Source organism: Vidua chalybeata, chromosome 1, assembly GCF_026979565.1.
Source record: "Vidua chalybeata isolate OUT-0048 chromosome 1, bVidCha1 merged haplotype, whole genome shotgun sequence".
Classification (NCBI taxonomy): Eukaryota; Metazoa; Chordata; class Aves; order Passeriformes; family Viduidae; genus Vidua; species Vidua chalybeata.
The window spans coordinates 118388370-118410093 of record NC_071530.1 but is presented as its reverse complement, the minus strand read 5'-3'; the positions used below and the strand labels follow the sequence as shown (position 1 = coordinate 118410093).

Below are 21724 nucleotides of genomic sequence, written 5' to 3'. Positions count from 1 at the left end.
ACCCATGGGATCACAGTTGGCTCAAGTTAATCTTAGGGCTGCCAGTAAAGGAGCAGTCCAAACTTTCACTGATTTTTTTTCTTACTATTATTTTTCCCCTTAGTTTTCAGCAAAATCAGCTTTCTAGTCTGACTCACTCCGCAACTGGCATCATTACTGATGCAATGGAAGTGGTGACATCACACCTTTTCAGCAGCAGTAAAGCCTTACATTGTTTGCAGCTCACCACAGAGCTGCACCTTAAGAAGGATATTGGGGCCAGAACACCATACAAGCATGAAGCACAAGTAAATTCTGTGGAAAATAGTACGAATAAGGAGAATTAAGACTCCTCTGGATTAGTCTGTGGCTAAAGGATATGCCAGTGTTTAACTATATATTAAACACATTGGAGGCCTCTGCTGCCAGCTTAATGGATATGTGATGTGACACAAGGTGCTGTTCCAGTTGAAATGTGCTCTTCCAATTCAATTTGTTCCAAGTTCCAACAAAACTTTGGCAGGTTACCTTTGCCCCAGCAGGATTAGTGCTGCAACAGGTATCGGCTGCCCACAAGGCCCCAACACTCTGTGGTTCCGGCCCAGTGCATTTCCTTTGCAGCCAGGATAAAAGCAGACAGGCAGCAGAAAATCCTCACCAAGCGCTCTGCTAATTTGACAGAAATGTAATCATGTGCCCACACCTGATCCAGATCAAATTTGTACTGCTGGGTGATGTGGCATGGCCCAGAGCCAGCGGTAACGATTGTGGAACCACAGCACTCGGCTAAGGCTTCTCCTGCAGAGGAATTACCCGTGCAGGAGTCTGCACACACAGAGTGTGGCCTATCACTGTGGAAACAGCTTGTGCAGGCTCCCCCGAACATGCCCCGATCTGCACAAAGGAGACATAGTGTAACCCCTTGCCAAACCACCTTTCTTTCTATCCTCAGAGGCAGGGTGCTGGGTTAGCTTCTGACTGAGAGCATTAAGCACAGGAGAGGAAAAAAAAAAAAAGGAAATTACATGTCTGAGGTTTTTCTTTCGGGCAAGTCTCTTATAAAAATAAAGGAGTGTACAAATGTCTTTGTTTCCCTGCCAACTTTTATAAGAACTAATTAAGACCAAGAAGAGCTTCATTTTCCTGTTTATTTCATAGAGAGAACAGCTAATGAATTTAACCTATTGATGATTTTGCAGCTGCCTGCTTTAATTTGCTTATGATTGGGAAACAAAAAGTTAGTGTAACAGCAAAGAGCTGCCAAAGCCGCTGAGCGGTCACTGGTGCGAGACCAGTGATCCAGCTGTGTGATCAAATTTCAATTAGGCAGCTGTGACAACAGAGCACGGGCTGTCCTTTCGAGCAAGAAAACAGTATTAAAATTAAGGCCACTGCTTAGTACTTGCTTATTTTCAAGTCGGCTGATTTTCCCATAATAAGGTCAATATAACTATAAAGGTAGAGACTGCTGGCATTTATGGAAATTATCCAGAATTCAATAAAGATTTTTATGATTGCTATAAACTCTACAAAATAATTTTTAACATCCTTTTGATTCTGAAGGTGAGATCCCAACCCTCTATAAATCAGTGACAGAACTCACAGTTGAGATTGACAGAAATGAGCACCCAATAATTTGCAAGTCTTATTTATAAAATTTTCCATAAATTACTGTACATGACTGGGGAACCTTATGGGTTTTACTTACAATAAACTTTACAGTGGGTTTTTTTTTTTTTTTTTTTTCCCAAAAGTGATGGGGGGAGGATGATTCACTTCAGAGGAAGTGAGTTACTTCATTTTCTTGCTTTCCTTAAAAAACAGCTCTTCAAACTTTTACATGTTATTTCAAAATATTATTTCAAAACAATTTGCAAATATTAGCCAGGGATTCCCAAACCCTGGTATCCTAGCAGCAAACTACCTAAGCTACTTAAGAAGGCATGGGAACTACTGCTGCCCTGCTGCACCATCAGTAACCCAGCCAAGTTTAACCCTGCATCAGCTTCTGCATGAAGCTTTTTACAGTTCTAACAACTGGAAATTAGACTATCAAATAACAGCTAACTCTCCAGATTTCCACTGTTAATTTTATTCCAAAATTACAAATCTGAAGATGTGAAGCTTTTTCTGGGAGGCAGGGCGAAAGCCCTTCTTAGAGCAAGTAGAAACTGGCCACCAGAAACTTTTGGTTGGAATGAAGCAGTATTATAAAGACTTACAGGGTGTGCTTGTAATCTATGCCATAGAAGGGTTTCTGCAGAATGCATGTCAAATCCAAGCAGAACAGGATCCATATTATGTATTACTTGGTAACAGTCAGTATATGCTGCTACTGTTGGTTCACATCACAGTCTCCTTTGCTGGTGCCAGGCAATAGCAGATTTTCCTTTTCCTATTTCATTTGAAAGTCACATGAAATTTAAATTAATGTATCATTACAAACTGCATACAAAACAATATTTTTCCCTACATTTGATAAGTAGCAATTATGAATAAGTTTGCATGATGAACATTTGTTTATTTTTTCCAAGTAGTGTTTAGAAAGATCTATTTCATCAATTGTTTCCACAAATGGACATCCATGCATACAGACATGATAAAGTGACAAGAAAACAAAAATATAACTGAAAATTGAATTATAAAGCAATTTAAGCTTTGAATTTATTTACTGTTTGGGAACATAGCTTCACACTGTACATTTTTCCGCATCTTGCAATAAACCAGGCACTTGTAATGCAAATGGTATTGACTTGCAGTGTATTAGTATTAATTCTGACTTCTTAAAAATTAAATTCTCCCATTATCTGGGAATTGATTATTTTGGCTACAGATGCAACGACATGTCATTTGCCCACAGATCATCTATTTCAAGATCACAGCAAGATAAGCAATCTTTCACCAAATTAAGCTTTTTGGGCCTGTTCTCAATTCTTCATAGTCTGCAGAAATATCAGCGTTTCCATTGGGGCTTTACATTCATTCTGTTTTTTAAGACAGGGCTTTCTACTTATTTTGTGTACTCAGAAGTTGGGTGTGTAAGTAAAACCTCCTGCATAGAACTAAGCAGACGTCATGGTTTTTCCTGGTTTTAGGTATTCTACAAAACACGCTGCCTTGCAGGTTTTGAACAATTTGCAGACTAGTACATTTGTTCAGATTTTATACATTTTAGTATGAAATTTCTTACTAAAGAATTATATTAAACATTCCAAGTCCAGGGTAAGATGAAACATTATAAAAGCTGCTTATTTTCTTAGGCCTATATTTGTATAAAAGTAGTCTACAAATTCCTAGTCATGTAATTTAATCTAGAAAACTGCTGACATGGTATTGATTTATGTAGATTTAACTGATGTTCTAACATGACTAGAGGGTGCTCTCCATAATCCCAGCTCAGCAAAGCATGTAAGAACACGCATAAAATTAAGTATATGCTTTGTACCACCAACACTTTATGCCAATTAACCCATATTTTCACCACAATTCCTGCTATGTCTATCTTGTATCATAAATATATTACATAAATATTAGACATATGTAATATATTCCATACATACATTACATATTGCTCTTATCTGTTATATATTTCAATATGTTACTCACATATTCCAATGAATATATTTCTGTGAGATTTTAAAACTAGATTTTCTAAAATGAACCACTTTTTTAATTATATGGTATCTGAGTAACTCCTTACATAATGCTGATTTACACCATGTAGGTGAGTTTTTATGATACAGTTGAGGTGGTTGAATGTAGGCTGACTCCAAAAGGGGCACTCCCATTGCTAGTTACATATACCTGCACCTTGAACCAGCTGTGCTGTTTGGCTGGTCCCATGTTTTATGGGGGGCAAGGAAGGAGGGTGGGGCTAAAAGTAATTTTTTTCCAGTTTAACTATCTTGGCTAACTCTAGAGGTGAGCATTAGTACTGAGGAGCAAACAGCCAGGAGAACTGAGATGGAGGGGCATGGCCTCTCTGCACAGCAGGATCTAGTTTAGCATGAAGTGTATTAGCAAAATGTGTATTTTAAAAACACATTTCCAGTGTGCTTTACACCATTACAGGGCTCGGCCTCTTTGCTTTACTGCACTACTCTCCACTTCCACACCCCGTCCCCCATTCAGCTTTTAAAACAGGAGACTTGTCTCTAATTAACTGCAAAGCTGCTTTTAAGAAATTGATGAAAAAATGTTCTCCTAATACTCAGACTCTCTTTTATCGGAACATAAAAGTTTATCAGAGCTAATACTTTTAGCGTGCCCTTGTCTTACAAGAGCAATTTTCTTTCATTTGGTCATGACAAAAGAGTTCAGGAATTTCTGTAAACTAACCCTCCCATCACTTTGTTGCATTTTTGTTGACATATTGGCAATATTCCTTCCAGTTTTAATTGCATTAAGCACACAGAAATTTAGTGAGTTGTAAATGTGACAGGATTCCAGTTACCTTTTTGCAATTGTTAAAAACAAAAGGTCTAGCAAAGAACAAACCTAAATAAAAACAGAGCTAGTCTCTTGAAAGTAATGAAATCTTCTCGTTGCATTTGCTCAGGTACTTAATGAGAAGACTGGCAGAATGACAGATGTTTTTCCAGACTTGCAGGAGAAGTCATGCTAATGCTAACCCTGACATACTCTCTTCTTCACAAAGAAATGTCAGGGCATTCACAAGAAATGGCAGAAAATCAAGAGTAGCTTCAAATATTTAATCCTCACGCTTCTATTCCTAAATGGGATTACCTTCTACTGCTATAAGGTTTGATAGAAGAGCAGTTCCACCAATGAGCTGAAAAGGAAGAAAAAAGATGAAAATTCTGATTAATTTCTGAAGCAAGCTCAGATTTAATGGAGAAACTGAGGTAGTATGCTTAAGCATTTTTTTTAAAGGCAGAAAAAATAACTGCTTGGAATATAATGAAGTAATTTTATTTGAATACTAATTAGTATGCAGTTTTACTACTAATGTGATCCTCTGAATGAGATTGTTAATTCTAATAGTAGTTAATATTTATTTCAACTTAACTTCTTTGTGAGGGAATAATTGCATACAATAGCCCTTCAATAAAAATAAAATTGAATAGTAAAAAAGCCAAAATGCAAGAGGAATGTAGGTGTAAGAGAAAGACTGTAGGATCCTGTTTGTAGTCATCCAAATTATCAGAAGTGCAAATGCTGCAAGTTACTCCAATTCCCATTTCTGATTTGCTTCATACACCAAAGGGAGACTATTGCTAAACTGTCCTTTTGTTGCTAGAAATTTTTCATTAATTTTAGCATATACAAAAAAGCAACTAGTCTACATTTTCATACAAATAAGCTTCTGCAACAAGGGAGTGTGCTCATCTTTAATACAACCAGACATAAATGAAAATGTTCTTTGTCTGAAGAAATTCTAGTGTTATTGCCAGCACTGGTCCTTTAAGAACCAGGACTAGTTAAAGCTCATGCTTGATTCTTTTTTAAACAAGAATTGCATTAGCTGCTTCTCCTGTGGGCTCATTTCACTACAGAACCTCCTGCAGAATTAATTAAGTGGAAAGCCCCTTCTGCCCTAGAAGATGGCAGGACCCCAAGAAAGGTCTAATTTTTGACTTATAAACAGCAAAATGCTTTCCTTTGATTTTTAACAACACAACACAATTACATTAATAAAACACTTGCTTCAGCTGGGTGGTAAGCGGCAACTTTAGCTCATTATTTCACTTCTGTCAGCATTTGATCATCTCAGTTTTAACATTACACAGCATCTTGAGTACATATCAATAGGCCAGTAAAGGTTCAGCTGTAACCTTTTGAACTTAATCATGAAGATTAAGGAATCTTTTGAACTTAAACATGACTTCCAAATCCAAAACTAATTCTAATCCATAATTATGGAGAATTTTTTAAAAAATAAAAGTCAAAATTGCTTTAGAAAATCCTTGTAAAGACTGTGCTAAAAATTGCACCTTCATGTAAAGAAATTTAGAAAGGATATGCAATTTTAATGAGGTACTGAGGCATAAAACATAAAAAAATGCTATCAAACCAAATCAAAATAAATCATTAGATTTTCTAAAGATAGAATGGGAGATTGATGCTCTACGGTTTATCATGGAGGCTATCAGGTACAGTACACTGAGTGGCATGCTAAGAAATTATTCATCTGGTGAATGTGCAATGAATTTGCTACATCTGTTCATAGGGGTTCAAACCCACCTCCATTACCAACATAAAAAGCTGTGAATTTTCAGATTCTAATAACACCATTAAACTTGTAAGCTGCACCTCGGAGACTGCACCTGGGGTTCTCATATCCTCCCACTCTGATATTAAAAATATTCTACACATCAGCTGTTATTATTCATGTAAAAATGACACAAAGAGAAGCCTTCTCCACAAGCTTATGCTGACACCAACGCCCTTAGTCATTTAAACTGTAGTGTGAGGATTTTTGTCCAGGTAAATTTAATCATCAGAACTCCACTGGCTGAGACCAGTTAAGCTGTGTGCACTTTAGCTAAAGCTTTTTAGAAGTGCATTTAGAAATAAATATTCCCAATAATATCTTAGGTAGAATTAGAAAAAGCTGGCTTTGAACCCATATTAAATTTGTGATCATCTGTAGTTGTGTTTAGAACTGACTTCTGCTAGTCAGTTTCCACAGTCAGTCCTGTTCCTGAAGGCTACAACTTGTCAGTAAAACTCCAGTCTTAAATTAAGCATAGAGGATGATTCTTGGCGCTGGAAGCAAATTAAAACATGAAATGGTCTGGGATCACTCTTTAATTTTCTGTTCCAGCTTGCTGGTTTTTGTGTAGAATTGGTACATATCTTTTAGCCACTGTCAGTTTACTGAAACTGAAGTTATTACAAACATTGAAAATATTCTGAACAGGTTTCAATATAATATTTAAAATACCAGAAACTGAAGCAAAAGCAAACAAGCAGTCTGCCCAGACAAGTCAAACCAACTTTATCTACCTCTCCAGCAGAGTGACAAAACCTGTAGCTAATGGGAACACAGCACATGTGATTTAGCTTGTCTTTGCTGATGCTGTCCTTCTCCACAGCCCACCCTGACACTGCCATAAACACCATCACACATCCCACTTCATCTGATTGACTTCCCAGACACTAACTGAAGCACACTTAAATTAGGGGAAAGGTTATGCCATGTTCCTTCCTTTCAGTAAAGAGAAAGGCAACTTCAAAGAACAACTTGAAGGGCCTGCTGTCTTTCCCTTAATTATTGACTATGAATTAGCCTTAGGCAACTACTCTCCAGGTTAAGCCTCTAAAGTCAGGAATGATGAACCTGGGCCATAGAAAAGATAAAGCTACTGCAATACGGGTGCAAAAAGTGACTGTAAAACATTCCCAGAGGAGTTAGCATGAGTTGACAGGATATACTAAATACCATTCTTCAGATCTCTTCCAGGTCTTAGACTAACTCATTCATGGAATTTTTACTGCTGAGCTGTTTTGAGAGCATGCTTATTAAAATTGCAGATGACAGAGAGCCAGGGAAGTCTGGAAGTATATTGAAGGACAGGACTAGTATTCAATCTTGAACAACCAAAAAAATGGGTTGAGGAAACCACCATACACTCAGGTGAAGGCAAGTGCAAGTTATCACAGTCAGGAAGAATGAATACACTGAGAGGATGATGCAAAGTTCTGCAGAAAATATCCAGTGTGCAGGGGATATCAAACTAAAGAGGAGACAAGAATGTTGTATTGCCCAACAATGCAAAGGAGCCCAATGCAGACCCAGGGCAAGGCAGAAGGAAGGAACACACCAAAGAGGGAGAGAAGTACATTTCAGCTGAGCTGCCAGATGTCTGAAATTCCTATGGAAATGTACAGTATTCAGTCAGACAATAACTCTGGGTAGAAAAAAAAAGTACTATCTGATCATGTGCCAAAGACATGCCAAAAACAATGTCTACAAATGCAGTGACTGGGGATGTAACAAACAAAGACACTTTTTACTTGTCTGCAGAATAACCCTGATTTTTAGACCACATAACTTCTTCAGGTAAGAAGAAAAGCTAAAGTGTCTTGTGCTTGTTTTGATCATGTACCTGTACAAATAAATATTTCCTCTGTTCTCAGGATGTTTTCAAAATACAAGCACATCATGCCTTTGAGGATCCTTATTTTCCATTTTGTACAGAGAACATGGGAAAAGCATCCTCTTCTGTTCAGACTGTTCAGTTCTGCTAGTGTTAGCTGGGTGTGCCCCAGAGAGGCACTCTGTGCCGTGCAATTAATCCTGCAGAATGTCTTGCTGGAGTACCTGTGTGATTTCATCTTCTTTTTACTGTAACCAGGAAACTAAACTAACTCTGATTTTGTGATCTTCCATCTCTCCAGTTTCACAAGTGCTGTTCTTTGTGATAAATTCGGCCATCAGTAATGCTTCTTCCTTGCTAGACAGCACCCTGAAAATAGTAATGATGTGTAAATGACACATCATTAATGCAAATGTGAAAAGAAATACAGAAACATTATTAATGCTCCCTAAATTTGAATATTCTAATTAATAGCTGTATCTGCCATGATAAAGAATTCACAAGACACAGGGCTTACATGGCTGAACTATGGCACCTCATAATATCCTTTGATGCATTTCAGACATGCACCACCATGATACTCACAGAACTCCATGGCTGAAATTTAATTCAAACAAAATGCTCTGAATAAATACTTTGGCGTTGTTTAACCTCTATGACAAAAATCAATAAAACCATCTTTCCTTTCCTATAAGCTCTTACTGCATGGCAAGTGAAGACAACAGACAGAATTGGCAGAATGTAAGTCACAGAATATGCATTCTTTTTGCAACAAACGTATTTAGGCTGAAAATATGTGACTTACCCCATAATTTTAAGGCTTTGTCTGTCATCCTGAGGTAAGATTGGGGGTTGGAACTAGGTGATATTTAGGGTCCCTTCCAACCCAAACCATTCTATGAGTCTCTAAGAGTCTTTCTTGTAAATTCACTCAAGAAAACATTGGGCTAACATTAATAACTTCTGTATTTATTAAAAAATAGCAATTTGTGTCCTGAGAACATCACACTTATGGAAACCGTCACTGCCTGGAAAATCTATGCTTACTTCATAATAATGTATTTCAGTTTCCCTAAAGGTGTTTAGGTAACATTAATTAGATATCAAAGATAATCTGAGGGGCAACACTGGATATGTTATTTAAGGCTATTCTGTGTTAGACTGAAAATTAAAGTGTCCTTAAAGAACTAATTTCAAATAATCAGATGGTAAGTATGCAGAGCTGATAGGAACCATAAAACACACTATCAATAATCTTCAGTTATAGTTTGACCATATAGGATTGCAATATACACTACTTATATTGTGAAAGTAAGAATATACTTTTTTTCCCCCTAAAAAACATGACATATTTTTGATGAATTGAATTTCAGATTGACTAGAATAAAAATCCATCCTACCTGAGTACAGAAGACAAATTCTTTATCAGTAGAAAAGAACAAAAAGTAATTTTGAAAACTTATTAGGAGAGGAAAATCCTGGCACCAGTGAAGCTGGTGGAGTTCTATCAGTAACTCAAATGCACTGCTGATTTAATGTAAGCAGGCCAAATATGAGTAAACTGTCAAAGAATGCAGAAGAAAACCTGACATGTCTTAATTACTGGGGGAAAAAAAGAGAGTATGTTACTTTACTTTGAACTACCATGTGCTTATTGTATCTTGAAATGTTGCACGCATGCATTATAAAATCTTACTGAGAATGCTTGTGAGATTTTCATTTTTAAAAAAGGGGAAAAACAGCTGAAAAAAGCTCTTAAGACACGGAAGCTGATCCAGTGTCCTCCTCATGTGTCCATATGTTCTTTTGGCTATCCATGAGACAAGGTGGGATTACAGCTCTGCAAAAGAATGAGGTGCATTTGTTAACTTCACAGCTCAAGGTGAAATGGCCATCAGTCCACATCTATAAAACAACTTGCTTCTAGAACTAGTTCAAACAGATGAAAATCCTCCATACAAGCCACCTATTCTTTCCAAATGAGTTCCTCCAAAGCTGTGTCATTGCCTATAAATAACAACTATCATGTGAAATCTAAACCTTTCTGCCAGTAAGCAAGCACTGAGAAGAACAATGTATTATGCAAAATTAAATCATATGAATCATTTTGCAAAATATGATTTTTAAGTGGGTACAGGCACTTCATATATTATTCAAAGAACAGAAACATTCCCTTACCTGTCATGCTATATTTAGGATTTTTTTATGATGGAGAAATAAAAGAGATGAAAGGATGGGGGAAAAAAGAGCAGTTCCAGAGAGACAAAGGGAGGCTTAGTCCTAAAAAGAAAAAAAAAAAAAAAAAAGCAAAGCTTATTTCTAGGTGTCCCAGCTAATATGATGTACATAGCTATGGACTAGTAGATCACGTCATGGATTATTCCTTTTCTCCCTTAAAGTGCAATTCTTGGAATTGTGTGGTTTGCAGGAACCTAATTTTTTATGTTACCAAAAATTATATGGTTTTACCTCTTTGTCTTGCAAAAATCCCACCTCTCCTCACTCTAATAATGAACCACAAGGGCTCCAATGCAAATACAAACTCCCCAGTGTATTGCATTTGATGGATGATGCATTTTGAAACAAAACTATCTTTCCATGTTTGATTTTCAAGCAGCTGCCCAAGCTAGGTGTTCAAGGCCAGCCTGCACTGACCGGTGCTCAGCCTCCCACAGGAGCAGCCAGAGAATCCACATCTGGCCCTGGTGACAGCACAGCCCCGAGGGCTGCTCACCCAGTGTCAGGGCACAGCCTGTGGGATGGGGAATGGGGGCTGATGGACACAGAATATCCTGAGTTGGAAGGGATCATCATAGTCCATTCCTGTCCCTGCGCATCAGGACCATCCACAAGAGTCACCATGTGGCTGAGAGCATTGTTGAAACACTTCTTGAACTGTCAGGCTGGTGATCACTGTGACCACTTCCCTGGGGAGCCTGTTCCAGTGCCCAGCCACCCTCTGGGTGAAAAACCTTATTCCATTACCTGACCTAAACCTCTCCTGACACAACCTCATGCCATCCTCTTGGGGATGACATGTTATGACACGAGGGTACTGAGTCGAACCCCCACTTACCACCTTTCTGGCCCAGGGACTCCAAGAACCCTTGGGTCTCAACCAAGCAGCGTTGTACCTCAGGTACTGTGTCCAGTTTTGGGCCCCTCAATTCAGGAAGGGTATTGGAAAAGTGGAGCAAGTCCGCAGAAGGGCAGTGGAGTGGCTCAAGAGTCTGGAGCACAAATCTGAGGAGGAGCTGGGGGTGTTTAGCCCCTTGGGAGAGAAGGAGGCTCACGGGTGACATTATAGCCCTCAACGGCTTCCTCAAATGAGGCTGTAGCCAGACGGGGGACGGTCTCTTCTTCCAGACAACTAGGAACAGGATGAAAGGACATAGTCTTAAGCTGCATCACAGGAGGTTCAGCTTGGACATTAGGAAGAATTTCTTCACAGAAAGGGTGACTGGATACTGGAATGGGCTGCCCAGGGAGGCGGTGAAGTCACGGCCCTTGGAAGTGTTTAAGGAAAGACCGGACGCGGCACTCCGTGCCATGGTCTAGTTGACACGGTGATGTTCGCTCACAGCTTGGACTCGATGCCCTCTCAGGCCTTTCCCAGGCCAACCCGTTCCGTGCCGCCGCGGCTCTGAAAGGAGGGAGGGAAGGAAGGAGGGCGGTGCCGCCCCCCGCCCCTGCGAAGGCGCGAGGGGGAGGGGGCAGGGCGCATGCGCGCGGCGCGCGAGGCCCGCCGAGCCGCCCCTGCCTGGTGCGCGCGGACGGGGAGAGTGTGGGCAGCGGTGACGTTATGACGCCGCTCTGCGCGTGTCGCCAGCCGCGCGACCCACGCACGGTCCGCCGGGCTCGTGCCTGCTCCTCCAGCCGGGCCGCCGCGCGCGGGCGGGGCGGAGGCGCCATCCTCCCTCCTCCTCCTCCTCCTTCTCCTCCTTCTCTCCGTTCTCCTCCTCCTCCCCCTCCTCCCCGGGTCCCCTCTCTGACGGCCCGGCCCCTTCCCCTCGGCAGAGCGGCGCCTCCTCCTCCTCCTCCTCCTCCCGCTCCCGGCTGTGCCGGACAATAGGGGCGAGCGCGGCGCGTGTCTCCCCCAGCGCGGCCCCCGGCCCTCCATGCGCGGCGCCGGGCAGCGGGGCTGACAGCGGCTCCCGCCGGCGGCAGCGCGCCTGAGGGAGGGAGCGGCGGCGGCCGCGGGCTGCGGGCCGGGACTCGCCGCCCCGGGCGCTGACAGAGCCGTCCCGCTCCGCCGCCTCCCCCTCGCTCCCGCCGGCGGCTCCCGCCGGGCTTTGGCGGCGGCGAAGCACAAAGGCGCGGGGCCCGGCGCGGCCCGGCCCGGCCCCCCGGGGGGCGCGGGGGCGGCGAGGAGGCGCCGGGCCCCCGCGGGGCTTCGCCGCCGGTCCTTCCCCGCTGCGGCGAGCGCTGCGCGGGCAGGTGCGGCGGGCGAGGCCGCTGCCCCGCGGCGGGCCGGCGCACGGAGGCTTCGTCAATGGAAGTATGTTACCAGCTGCCCGTGCTGCCGCTGGACAGGCCGGTGCCGCAGCACGTCCTCAGCCGCAGAGGGGCCATCAGCTTCAGCTCCAGCTCCGCGCTCTTCGGCTGCCCCAACCCCCGGCAGCTCTCTCAGGTAGGCACTGCCGCTGGGCCCGCCGCCCTTGTCCGCCTGCCCCCGAATACCGGCGCGGTGGCGAGAAAATGCAGCATTTAATATTTTTATGACTAGTTGTTGCCGAGGTTATCTATTTAGCATCGCTTGCGATGCGAGCGGTGAGCTCCGTGGGGTTTATTTCTACAGCCAGTGGGTTATTTTTTGTTTTTTTCCTCCTGTAATTTTTAAGCTAGGACTGTTTTTTAACTCTTTTATTAGCTTGGGCTTTCTTTGAAGGGTCCAAATTTCCTATGAGGTTGCCAAAAGCTGCAGCGACTTTACTGAAACGGTGAACATGCATTGCAGTGTTTTATTTGGGATGCTCTGCTTTTTCTCCCTCCAACTATTGAGGCTTGGCAATTTGTCTAGAAGGAGACAAAGATCCTTGGTTTTTTCGTTTCCACGGTATTGCTCCCAGCCCATATTACATCAGTCACAATGTGAACTGTACTGTATTTTGTTTCATCCGATCGTGTTGGCAATACTGTGAAAAAGGTCATTATAACTATCAAGACAAAAGGCAGGTTTTTCTTGTGAACACTGCCCTGAATTTCTGGATGTGCGTTAGTATGGTTTCCCAGCACCCAGTGATAAAATTATATTCTGGCGGAAGTCTCTGGAGAAAATCTGGAATTATGGTGGAAAGCATATGTTTTGGTGGAGTCAGCCCGTTTTGGCTTCGAGGGATTTCCTATGTCGAGATTGAAAGGTCTGTTTAAGTGCTGTGAAATATGTTGTCCTTACAAAAGATGTTGTCTTTGCATGTGTAATGGTAATTTTTTGTTCTGTACGTTTTCGGTGTATGTTATTAAGTTATTCTACTTCTTTTTTTCATGACTTGCTGTGCTACACATACGTCTTTGTAGAAAGTACAGAGCTGCTAGTTGCTTTTGGCTTCTTCCTCTGTTTGGTAGCAGTGGAGCTCTGTGTGTGAGCATTAGGCACATGTATGTTTGGACACGAAAAATCAACAAAATACTGTGTTAATGACCAGGAAGTTGCATGCATGTGGAAATAATTATTAGCAAGCAGATGAAGATGAACATATGTTGACAATGCTTCCTTCTCTAATATAAATGTAATAATTGACAGAAAACTTTGGTTTTATGGCAAATTATTTTCCATGGCAAAATTAACTTTTATGGCAAATTAATTTTTGTAGCAGCTGGGTTAGGATCTTTTCTATTTGTACTGTGTGTTCTGAGCTGTACTTGGTGATGGTGAATTTTCCATATGTGTAAGTTATCCTGAAAGTCCAACCTAATATAGCGCACTTCATTTTGTGCAGATAGAGAAGAGTCTCCTTTGTTTCAAGCATGTGTTGTTTTCTGAAAAGGAATAGGCAAAATGGTCAAGGTGATACATTGTATTCCTTTCTGTATGGTCTCCAGAACAGGTGATGCATGAAGTGTACACAAGCTTACCGAATTACATCTGGTATTGACATTTAAAGTGCTTTTTTTTCCTCTAACTTTCAAGCTTCTCAATGGATTCCTTATTTTCTGACCAGTATGCTGCAGATATATTAGTGAGCTCAAAGAAGAGGTACTTGAATAACTTGTAAAAAGGGAAACTATGTGCTTGACCAAGTAGTATTTATTTTGTCTGCATAAACCAACAAGTAACTAAGTTAATGCATTAATGAAAAGGAATTAGGATATTTAAGTGAGGAAGCCTTTGCTGTTATCCAACATCTGATTAGCTTTACCTTTTTTTCCTCTTTCCCTGAAGTCTCCTGCAAACAATAGGATGTGAGTAGGTCTACCAGACCTGCAATCACAGGTTGGTGTAAATGATGGATTAATCAGTGAGATTAGTGATTCTGTGTAACTTGTGAATGTAGCTTCACCTTACAAGTCTTTTTTAAGTCATTCCAGTTTAATTCCTGTCCAAAGAGAGCTGAACCCTTAGCAGTTTGTCATTTTTAGTCTTCTGATCCAGCTAGCTTTGAGCAATAGGAGTAACACTGGAGATGCGTACCCAAGAAGCTGGTATGTACAGCCAGCATTTTACAACTAACATGCATTTAGCAGATGTTCTTGAAAAATGTAAGGTCTTGAAAATTACATTCCCATTTAGAGTTTAAAAGTGACATGATTGAGACATAAGATGTTTTAGGCTTATCCTTCCAGCAAGAAGGTATTTTATATAGGAAACGTACATGAGATAAATGTACACTACATTAGACATATCATTTAATTGGACAGTCCTAAGCAGGCAAATATTTATCTCTTAATTTATTGAGTAGAATTTCAATTTTGTTGAAGTTCCTCTGCATGGGTTCAAAATGGGCTGTATGTTCCTTTTTTACAGCTTAAATAAAGTGGTGCTGGAAATGACCTCGAGGATTCTGGTCTACTCCTCTCAGCCCTAGGAAGGATAAATTGTACTTACAGCATTATTGGCGGATGTTTGTCTAATCTGTTTGCTTAATCTATTTTTTAAGATAGCCTTATGAGATGCAGTGAGTTGACATAACTCATTGTTCCTGAAGGTTAAAAGCCCTGACATTGGGCACGTGTTATTACTGCCTGCTCTGTGCCATCTCTGATGCTTGTCAGGTGTTTGCTCATTCAGTTCACTAAAACAGCAGAAAGTTAACACAAGCAGGAAACTTGGTAGCTTCCTGCCATCACTTTGAATAAAACAGGTTTATTGAAGTTTGTCAGAACTGATTTAAAGGAAAAGATGGTACCACTAGGCTTTTGGAAGTCATAAAAGCTTTAAATAATAGAAATTAACTCAATCTCACTAATCAACTCTTCTTAATAATGCTTAACTGTTCTTGTCATAAAACAATTATTTCTTAATACTGAAAGTCTTCCTTGTGGTGATTTGAACCTTTTACTATATGTAGTAAATGCAGAGAAAGGCTTATTCCTTTTTCCTTGTAGTTTTCTTTTATGTATAAATTATTTCCCTCTAGTCTTAATTTTCATTAATTTCAAAGTCTTTACAATAAAAATAATAAAGGTAACATCTAGAGGTTGTTTGTGATATTTATTGTTCAAGTACAGTCAGGTAAAAAGCTGCTGTTATATGGGTATATACAAATGTTTCCATTAATAATCATCTTTAAATATGAAATAATTTAAGTGCTTATGTTAAAAGCTGTTTTTAAGGGCATTTGAATGTGTAAGTGTTGAAATTACCAGGACATTTCACATTGACGAGATTTGAATTTAGGTTCACTGTGAGACCAGGAGGATGTTAGCTAGTACCTTGGATCATACATTCAGGATGTTCATTTCATATATTACAAAATCATATTTTTCAAATTAAAGCTGAGCTTTCAGAGAAGAATTTTTGATTTATTGCCTCATCTAGTTTTTAACTTGGGTTGTTAAAAGCAGTAAAAAAGTTTATAGAACTGTACTTACTTAGTGTGAAAATTCTTAGTCTCCGTTTTTATGAATAAGGGTTTGTAATGAAAACCACTTCACAAACATAGCTGCAAGCTACGTTTAGATTGTCCTGTGTTGCACTCCCCCTCGCCCCATCTTGAATTGACAAACGTATCACAAATGAGTAAGAAAACTTTGGCCTAACCTGCTGTCTTTGACTCATTTCCTTCTCTCTACTTTGTAACTGGTTCTGCAGTCTCTTCAGTTCCTCCAAAAATGGCATCAATGGTATCTAGTAGCAGTGTCTGAATAGAAGTAAAGATCTAGCTTTAGATCTGTCTAGCTAAAGATCTGTCTTTAAATGATGATGATAAAGAAAAGATGTCTCCTAATGATGAAATTGCATGAAGAGGGAATGGAGCAAATAATAGAAGACTCCGTTTGAATCTCAGAAATGTAGGCACCATCTCCACCTGAAGTACCAAGTACTTCTGTGTACCTGGCAGTATCATGTCCTGCTAGCTGGTATTTGATAGCCAGCTTCATGACCCTTCTTCATTGCATCTCCATTTCATGCATTTAAGCAATGTAGTGTCAGACTTGGTGACTCTCGTACCTGAACAATAGATTGTAGATCATGCATATGGAATCCTAGATTTGACTTGGGGGATGACATGGGGGAAAAAGTCACTAAGAGCAACTAGAAATATACTGCATTGGTTGATTCTTAAATGAAAGGTGTATCCTTCCTCTTTCCCACCATTAGCAAAGTGCTGAGGCCACCTTTTCTGTGTATTTCTTCTTGTCATTGTCATCTGATGTGATCCAAACACGTTTCACTTTGCACGTAGCATGGTAAGTTAAAAGATGCAGTTGAGAGGTGTATTTATGTGGTCTGGACATAGACATTTGTCTTTAATCCCATGGTTGCACCTTTTTGCTGAGAGAAGTGTTGTCATGACCTATTTTTTCCCTTGCAGCTGCTCATTTCTACTCCTGCGTCTTTCTCCTAGTTGTGTCAACTACTTCTTTTTTTTTTTTTTTTTTTTTTTTTTTTTTTTTTTTTTTTTTTTGATCAGGTTATTTTTCAGCCATGGCTGACTCATAGTACAGTATCATAAATGATTGTGACTGTTAGTAAGGAGGAAGCAGCACACCGCAATGCTAGACTAGGAGTAACGAGCAGTGGAGCAGCAGAAGGAGTGCCTTACATTGTCCCTCCTACTGAATGTGAAACCTTGCCCTAAACCCCTTTCTTTTCTCATCCACTATTTTTCATAACTTTTCTTCTATACCTTTGTAATCCTCTTCATCAGTGCTTCTCAATTGCTGGCTCTTTCATTAGACTTCTCCTGCCATTTCCTGTATCTCTACTGCATGAATAATTAACAAGTTAAAATAATGAAATAATTTTCATGTTGTGATTCCTAGCCTCTGGAATTAATTCTGTATTGCTGCTCTGCTTGCCATTCCCTTCATCTTGTATTTATTGTGTCTGGTTGCTGAGATTGCATCTATTCATATGAGAGGGAGAGACTGACGCTGACTCTATGCACAGCACAGACAAGTTCTGATTGAGGCTTTCATACACTACAGTAATTTTATGTGGCAGTTCATTTTTAAAATGCCCTGAGTTTTATGACCAATTAACTTTTTCATATGTTCTAGTGTAAAGCAACATTGGTACTTCATTCAGCAAAAAGGTCATAGCACCTTCTTTCATGGCCTATAATTGTCTATTATAGATCTAAACACAATAATATTTTAAAGTTCCCATTAATTAGATTGTCTTAAATCACCAGAAGTCAATTCTTTGTCTAGATTGTGTAATAGTATGTTCTGTGCTTTGAACCTCAATTTTTAGATGCTATCTTTAAAGAGAATTTGATTTGAAAAGAGAGATTATAGCTATGTGCCCAAGTTGGGAAATACTGAATTTTAACCATAAATCAATTTTACAAGAAGTCAGCATTAGTATATATATATTCAATATTCTATATGAACTAATTATGTAGTAATAGCAGGCAAATACAGGTTGTTGGAATTTGGAGTGTTTTCTGTGGGATGTCTGTTTCACAGCTTTCCTGAAAAAAATCCCTATTTGCTAGGTAAGTGTGTTTTTCTAGGTTGCTTGAGAAAAGCAACAGTGTCCAAACTCAGTTAATTCTGAGTCAATAAGCTCAGTTTTGAGTTAATAACATATCATAAAAATAATGTAATTTTTTGGACACGTCTGTTCTACAGTTTTGGCCTGTCAAAAACAATGCTGAGGACATCTGCATTGTGAATCTTTATTTTTTTGGTTCTTCTATTTTTGAAAAGCCTACAGTGGGAAAAAATGCTGGTAATAGAATGGTGATTTGTTAGAACAGTTTTTTATCTTGTCAATGACCATTGGCTTCTTGTTTTCTTATGTTTCCCTCATCACTTGGTATCTGCAACTTTTCACTGGTTTTATGCTAAATTTGTAAATTTCTACACTAACTCAGTAATTTTCTTGCATTGAAGATCTCAAATTCATGACTGCATTTCCAAGTCATGCCAGGTTATGGCTCGCATGTGTGAAACACCTTTTGGATTGGACTAAACCTGTTGTATTTGCTTTTGTTCACTGCACCTGCATGGGAATAATGAGTAATTTGACAGCTCAAAGTAGTTTGATGGTTTGCCCTTTTTATTTATTTTTTTCTTTTTTTTTTTTTTTGTATTTATCCCAGAAATGTGGAACCAGAGTAGCTTGGTTGTTCTTTACTGTGTAAATATTTGTTAACACGTGTCAGTATTTTCCTCATGTGAATTTATGCAGTTGTGTGTCTAAGATACAAATTCATGTACCTTATGATTGAAGGAATGTAGTGTGTTTTATTAGAATGTCTTTTCTTTGTAAATGAAGGTGTGAAGATGGACATGCTAAAAATTGGAATCTTGGTAGTCATATTACGTAAAGCATTTACTGCACATCATCATTTGTGTGTATTCACAGCTGAATGAAATGTTCAGCTGTGCTTGAAAAAAGTCTTTTATATAGGCAAGCACAAATACATGGTGTGGACATGCACATGCATGTAGGGTCTCACAAGAAGCATGTGTCTGGGATCAGGAATTGAATACAGACTTCTCAAGTTCTAGTTCAGAGTTATGCACAGAATCCTCACTGGAAACCTTGAAAGAGTTTGAGTTTCATCAGATTTGAATTTTTCTTCAGTTTGTTCTGATTATGTCATTAACAAGTAACTGCAGTGTAAATAACCACCCTGTGTAATCCAGCAAGGCAGCCTGCCAAAGAAAAAATGTCTTATTATAAAAATGCAGTTACAAGAAACTAGATTTAGGGGTTAGTTGGAGTGTTGTTTATTTATATGTTTGTTGTATTGTAAGGAATTTGTAGCCAAATATTTTGTTTTCTTTCTGGTTGAAAATAAATTTGTGGCTGTTATCTTGCCTTCCCTGCCCTCCTCCCTTCCATACCCTGAGAGTTTTTTACTTCTGTTACGGCAGCCTGACTCCTGTTTTCCTCCCACTTCCCCCCTCTTTGTACACCTTTGATATGGCAATCTGATTTATTATCTTCCTGACCACACTCCCACAATAATTATAATTAGAGATTCCTGGAGTCTGCTTTTTATCTCAAGGTAGAGGGTAAATTCTTTTCTCAGCTCGTAGCTGAAGTTGTGAAGGAGCCAAGGTTTACAGCAGGCCTTGCTCCACTTGCCTGCATGAGCATCAGAAAGAGTATGCAGCAATGAGACTAATAAAGGTCTGTATTAGTATAATATTTTACTATTTCTTCCTCTCCTATCTGCCAGATGAGATATGTGGAAAGACACTGTTTTATTTACCAGTCATAGGGATTTTTTTCCTGTTTCTCCCCCCATGACAGACATAGCTGGAGGCTACTCTGACTAATAAAACTGGATATTTAATACATGTGAAATACAGCCTGTTGCCCCCTTTAGGGCAAGGGGTCAATTCTATCCCAAGGGGTAAAGAAAACCAAAGGAAAATATACAGAAACCTATTCCAAGGCTGTGAAGGAAAAAGTTACAATGGGAACTCTGAGACTTCAGTACTTGGATCAGCCTTAGAACAGAAAGGATTTAGAAACTTTGTGTGAAATTTCTGTCTGATGTGATGGGTCTTAGTTTTCTTAAGAATGGAGGTACATGCTGTGTTGGGATGATGGCAAGCAAGTAATTTCCTGAGGGACTCAGTTATATCTAGATCAGAAAAAGTTAACACTCTCACAAAAAATAATTTGAATATAATAGACTGTTAGCGGAGGAACCATAGCTGTCATGGCAGGAGTGGCACTGGCCTGTGTTACATCTTGCTTTGTGTTTGTAGCTAATACACCCCATATATTGATGCTGCAGTTGATCACATGCAGAGGAGGAGGTTTTAGGTTTAGTCAGGCATGAACTTGCACTTCCATTTTCTTAAACTTTCCAGTAAAGTTCATGTGCCGCAGTAATCTCCTGAAGTGTGTATGTGTGGCAGGGGTGTGTGTCTTATCAGTAGTGCCTTGTCTTCTGTTTTGCAATGGGAAAGTCCTGTAACCAGTTTTCAAAAAGCCTGTAACACTTAAATTTCTGTGATTATTACCTGTGGAATTTTAGACTTCAGCTGCCATAATTGAGCTTTTTCAGGTATTGGGAAAAAAAAAAAAATCTGTAGTTTTTTTATAGCTGCAAACATAGTGTGAAACTGATAAATAATAAATGTCTATATGAGGATAGTAAAGGTCATGTTTTTCTGATGTTCTTATTTATTATGAGATCTAGACTGTACATTTGTTATGGAGTTCTGCCATTGCTCTGTTTCTTCTGTTGTAAAGTCTGAGCTACATTTCTTTTAACATGGTAATAATAGGAATTTCTGCACTTTCCACTTAATTTAAACAATATATTTAATAAGCCTGTCCAATCTTGTTTTCATTTGGACAAAATATTGATTTTGTCCAAATGAAAACAAAAAAAACATGATTTTTGTCCAGATAAAACAGTATTTAGCTCAGAAATTGGCAGATGAAATGGTAAAGCTTTATTGCCTGAATTAAAACCAAAAAATAATCTTGAGTTTTTAACCTTGAGAAACTCAGAATGTCCCAAATACTAAAAAATTTGTTGTCACCTCAATATTTTTTCCTTCTCCTTTCAAAAAGGATAATGGTTGTCCTCTGCATCTAGTCCCTCTGCTTATATCTTTGTCACTTCAGATTATTGCGGGAGTTTTGCAACCTACCAGAAGTGAAGACTAGAAATCAAACCTAGCAAATTGCAGGTACTAAATTCCTGAAGTTTTGTGTTGGGCTTTTACTTTGTGATCTGTATTGACTTTCAGGTTCTTCTAAGGAGGAGAAAGGCTTCATCTCCACAAGGGTGTTGAATGGTCGAAGCTATGGTTACCTTGTGTTATTTCTTTTCCCTGTGATATTGTGATGTTATTTTTGCCATGCCCTTCCATCTTAGGTTCAGACCTGAAGGGATTTTTTTGTTTGTTTTAATTAAAGGCCTTTGGTTAAAATTCTCCACCTATCACCTTTTGATACAATAGACTGTAAGCGAAATAATCAGCTGTGCACTACAAGGCTAATCCATTTTCATGAGTTTTTTAGGGAAGATGATTTGAAAGGATTAGACAAGGAGCTATTATTCATGATTGACTGAATAAATAGGAAAGACAATTAA

General features: G+C 39.5%; 2 protein-coding genes across 13 annotated transcripts in view; one reads left to right on the top strand and one right to left on the bottom strand.

Annotated features, from left to right (window-relative positions):
* DNAJC5B (DnaJ heat shock protein family (Hsp40) member C5 beta) overlaps positions 1-11741 on the bottom strand; it is a 58613-nt gene extending 46872 nt beyond the window's left edge. For 4 of the 10 annotated variants that reach the window (XM_053960507.1, XM_053960499.1, XM_053960488.1 and 1 more), the window contains exons 1-6: positions 11119-11741; positions 10221-10322; positions 9739-9882; positions 8267-8411; positions 4726-4771; positions 2202-2374 (exon numbers count right to left, since the gene is read on the bottom strand). The gene's annotated coding sequence lies outside the window, so the exon portion shown is untranslated. Of the gene's footprint in view, positions 1-2201; positions 2375-4725; positions 4772-8051; positions 8412-9442; positions 9520-9738; positions 9883-10220; positions 10323-11118 lie in introns of those variants that run through there. The other 6 variants (XM_053960494.1, XM_053960512.1, XM_053960529.1 and 3 more) reach the window with 6 other exon arrangements.
* Positions 11742-12484: 743 nt separating this feature from the next.
* Positions 12485-21724, top strand: part of PDE7A (phosphodiesterase 7A) — a 74614-nt gene continuing 65374 nt past the window's right edge. For all 3 annotated transcript variants that reach the window (XM_053939428.1, XM_053939419.1, XM_053939411.1), the window contains exon 1: positions 12485-12672. In XM_053939428.1, coding sequence (XP_053795403.1) covers positions 12535-12672 — 138 coding nt within the window. In that variant the 5' untranslated portion in view covers positions 12485-12534. The remainder of the gene's footprint in view (positions 12673-21724) is intronic.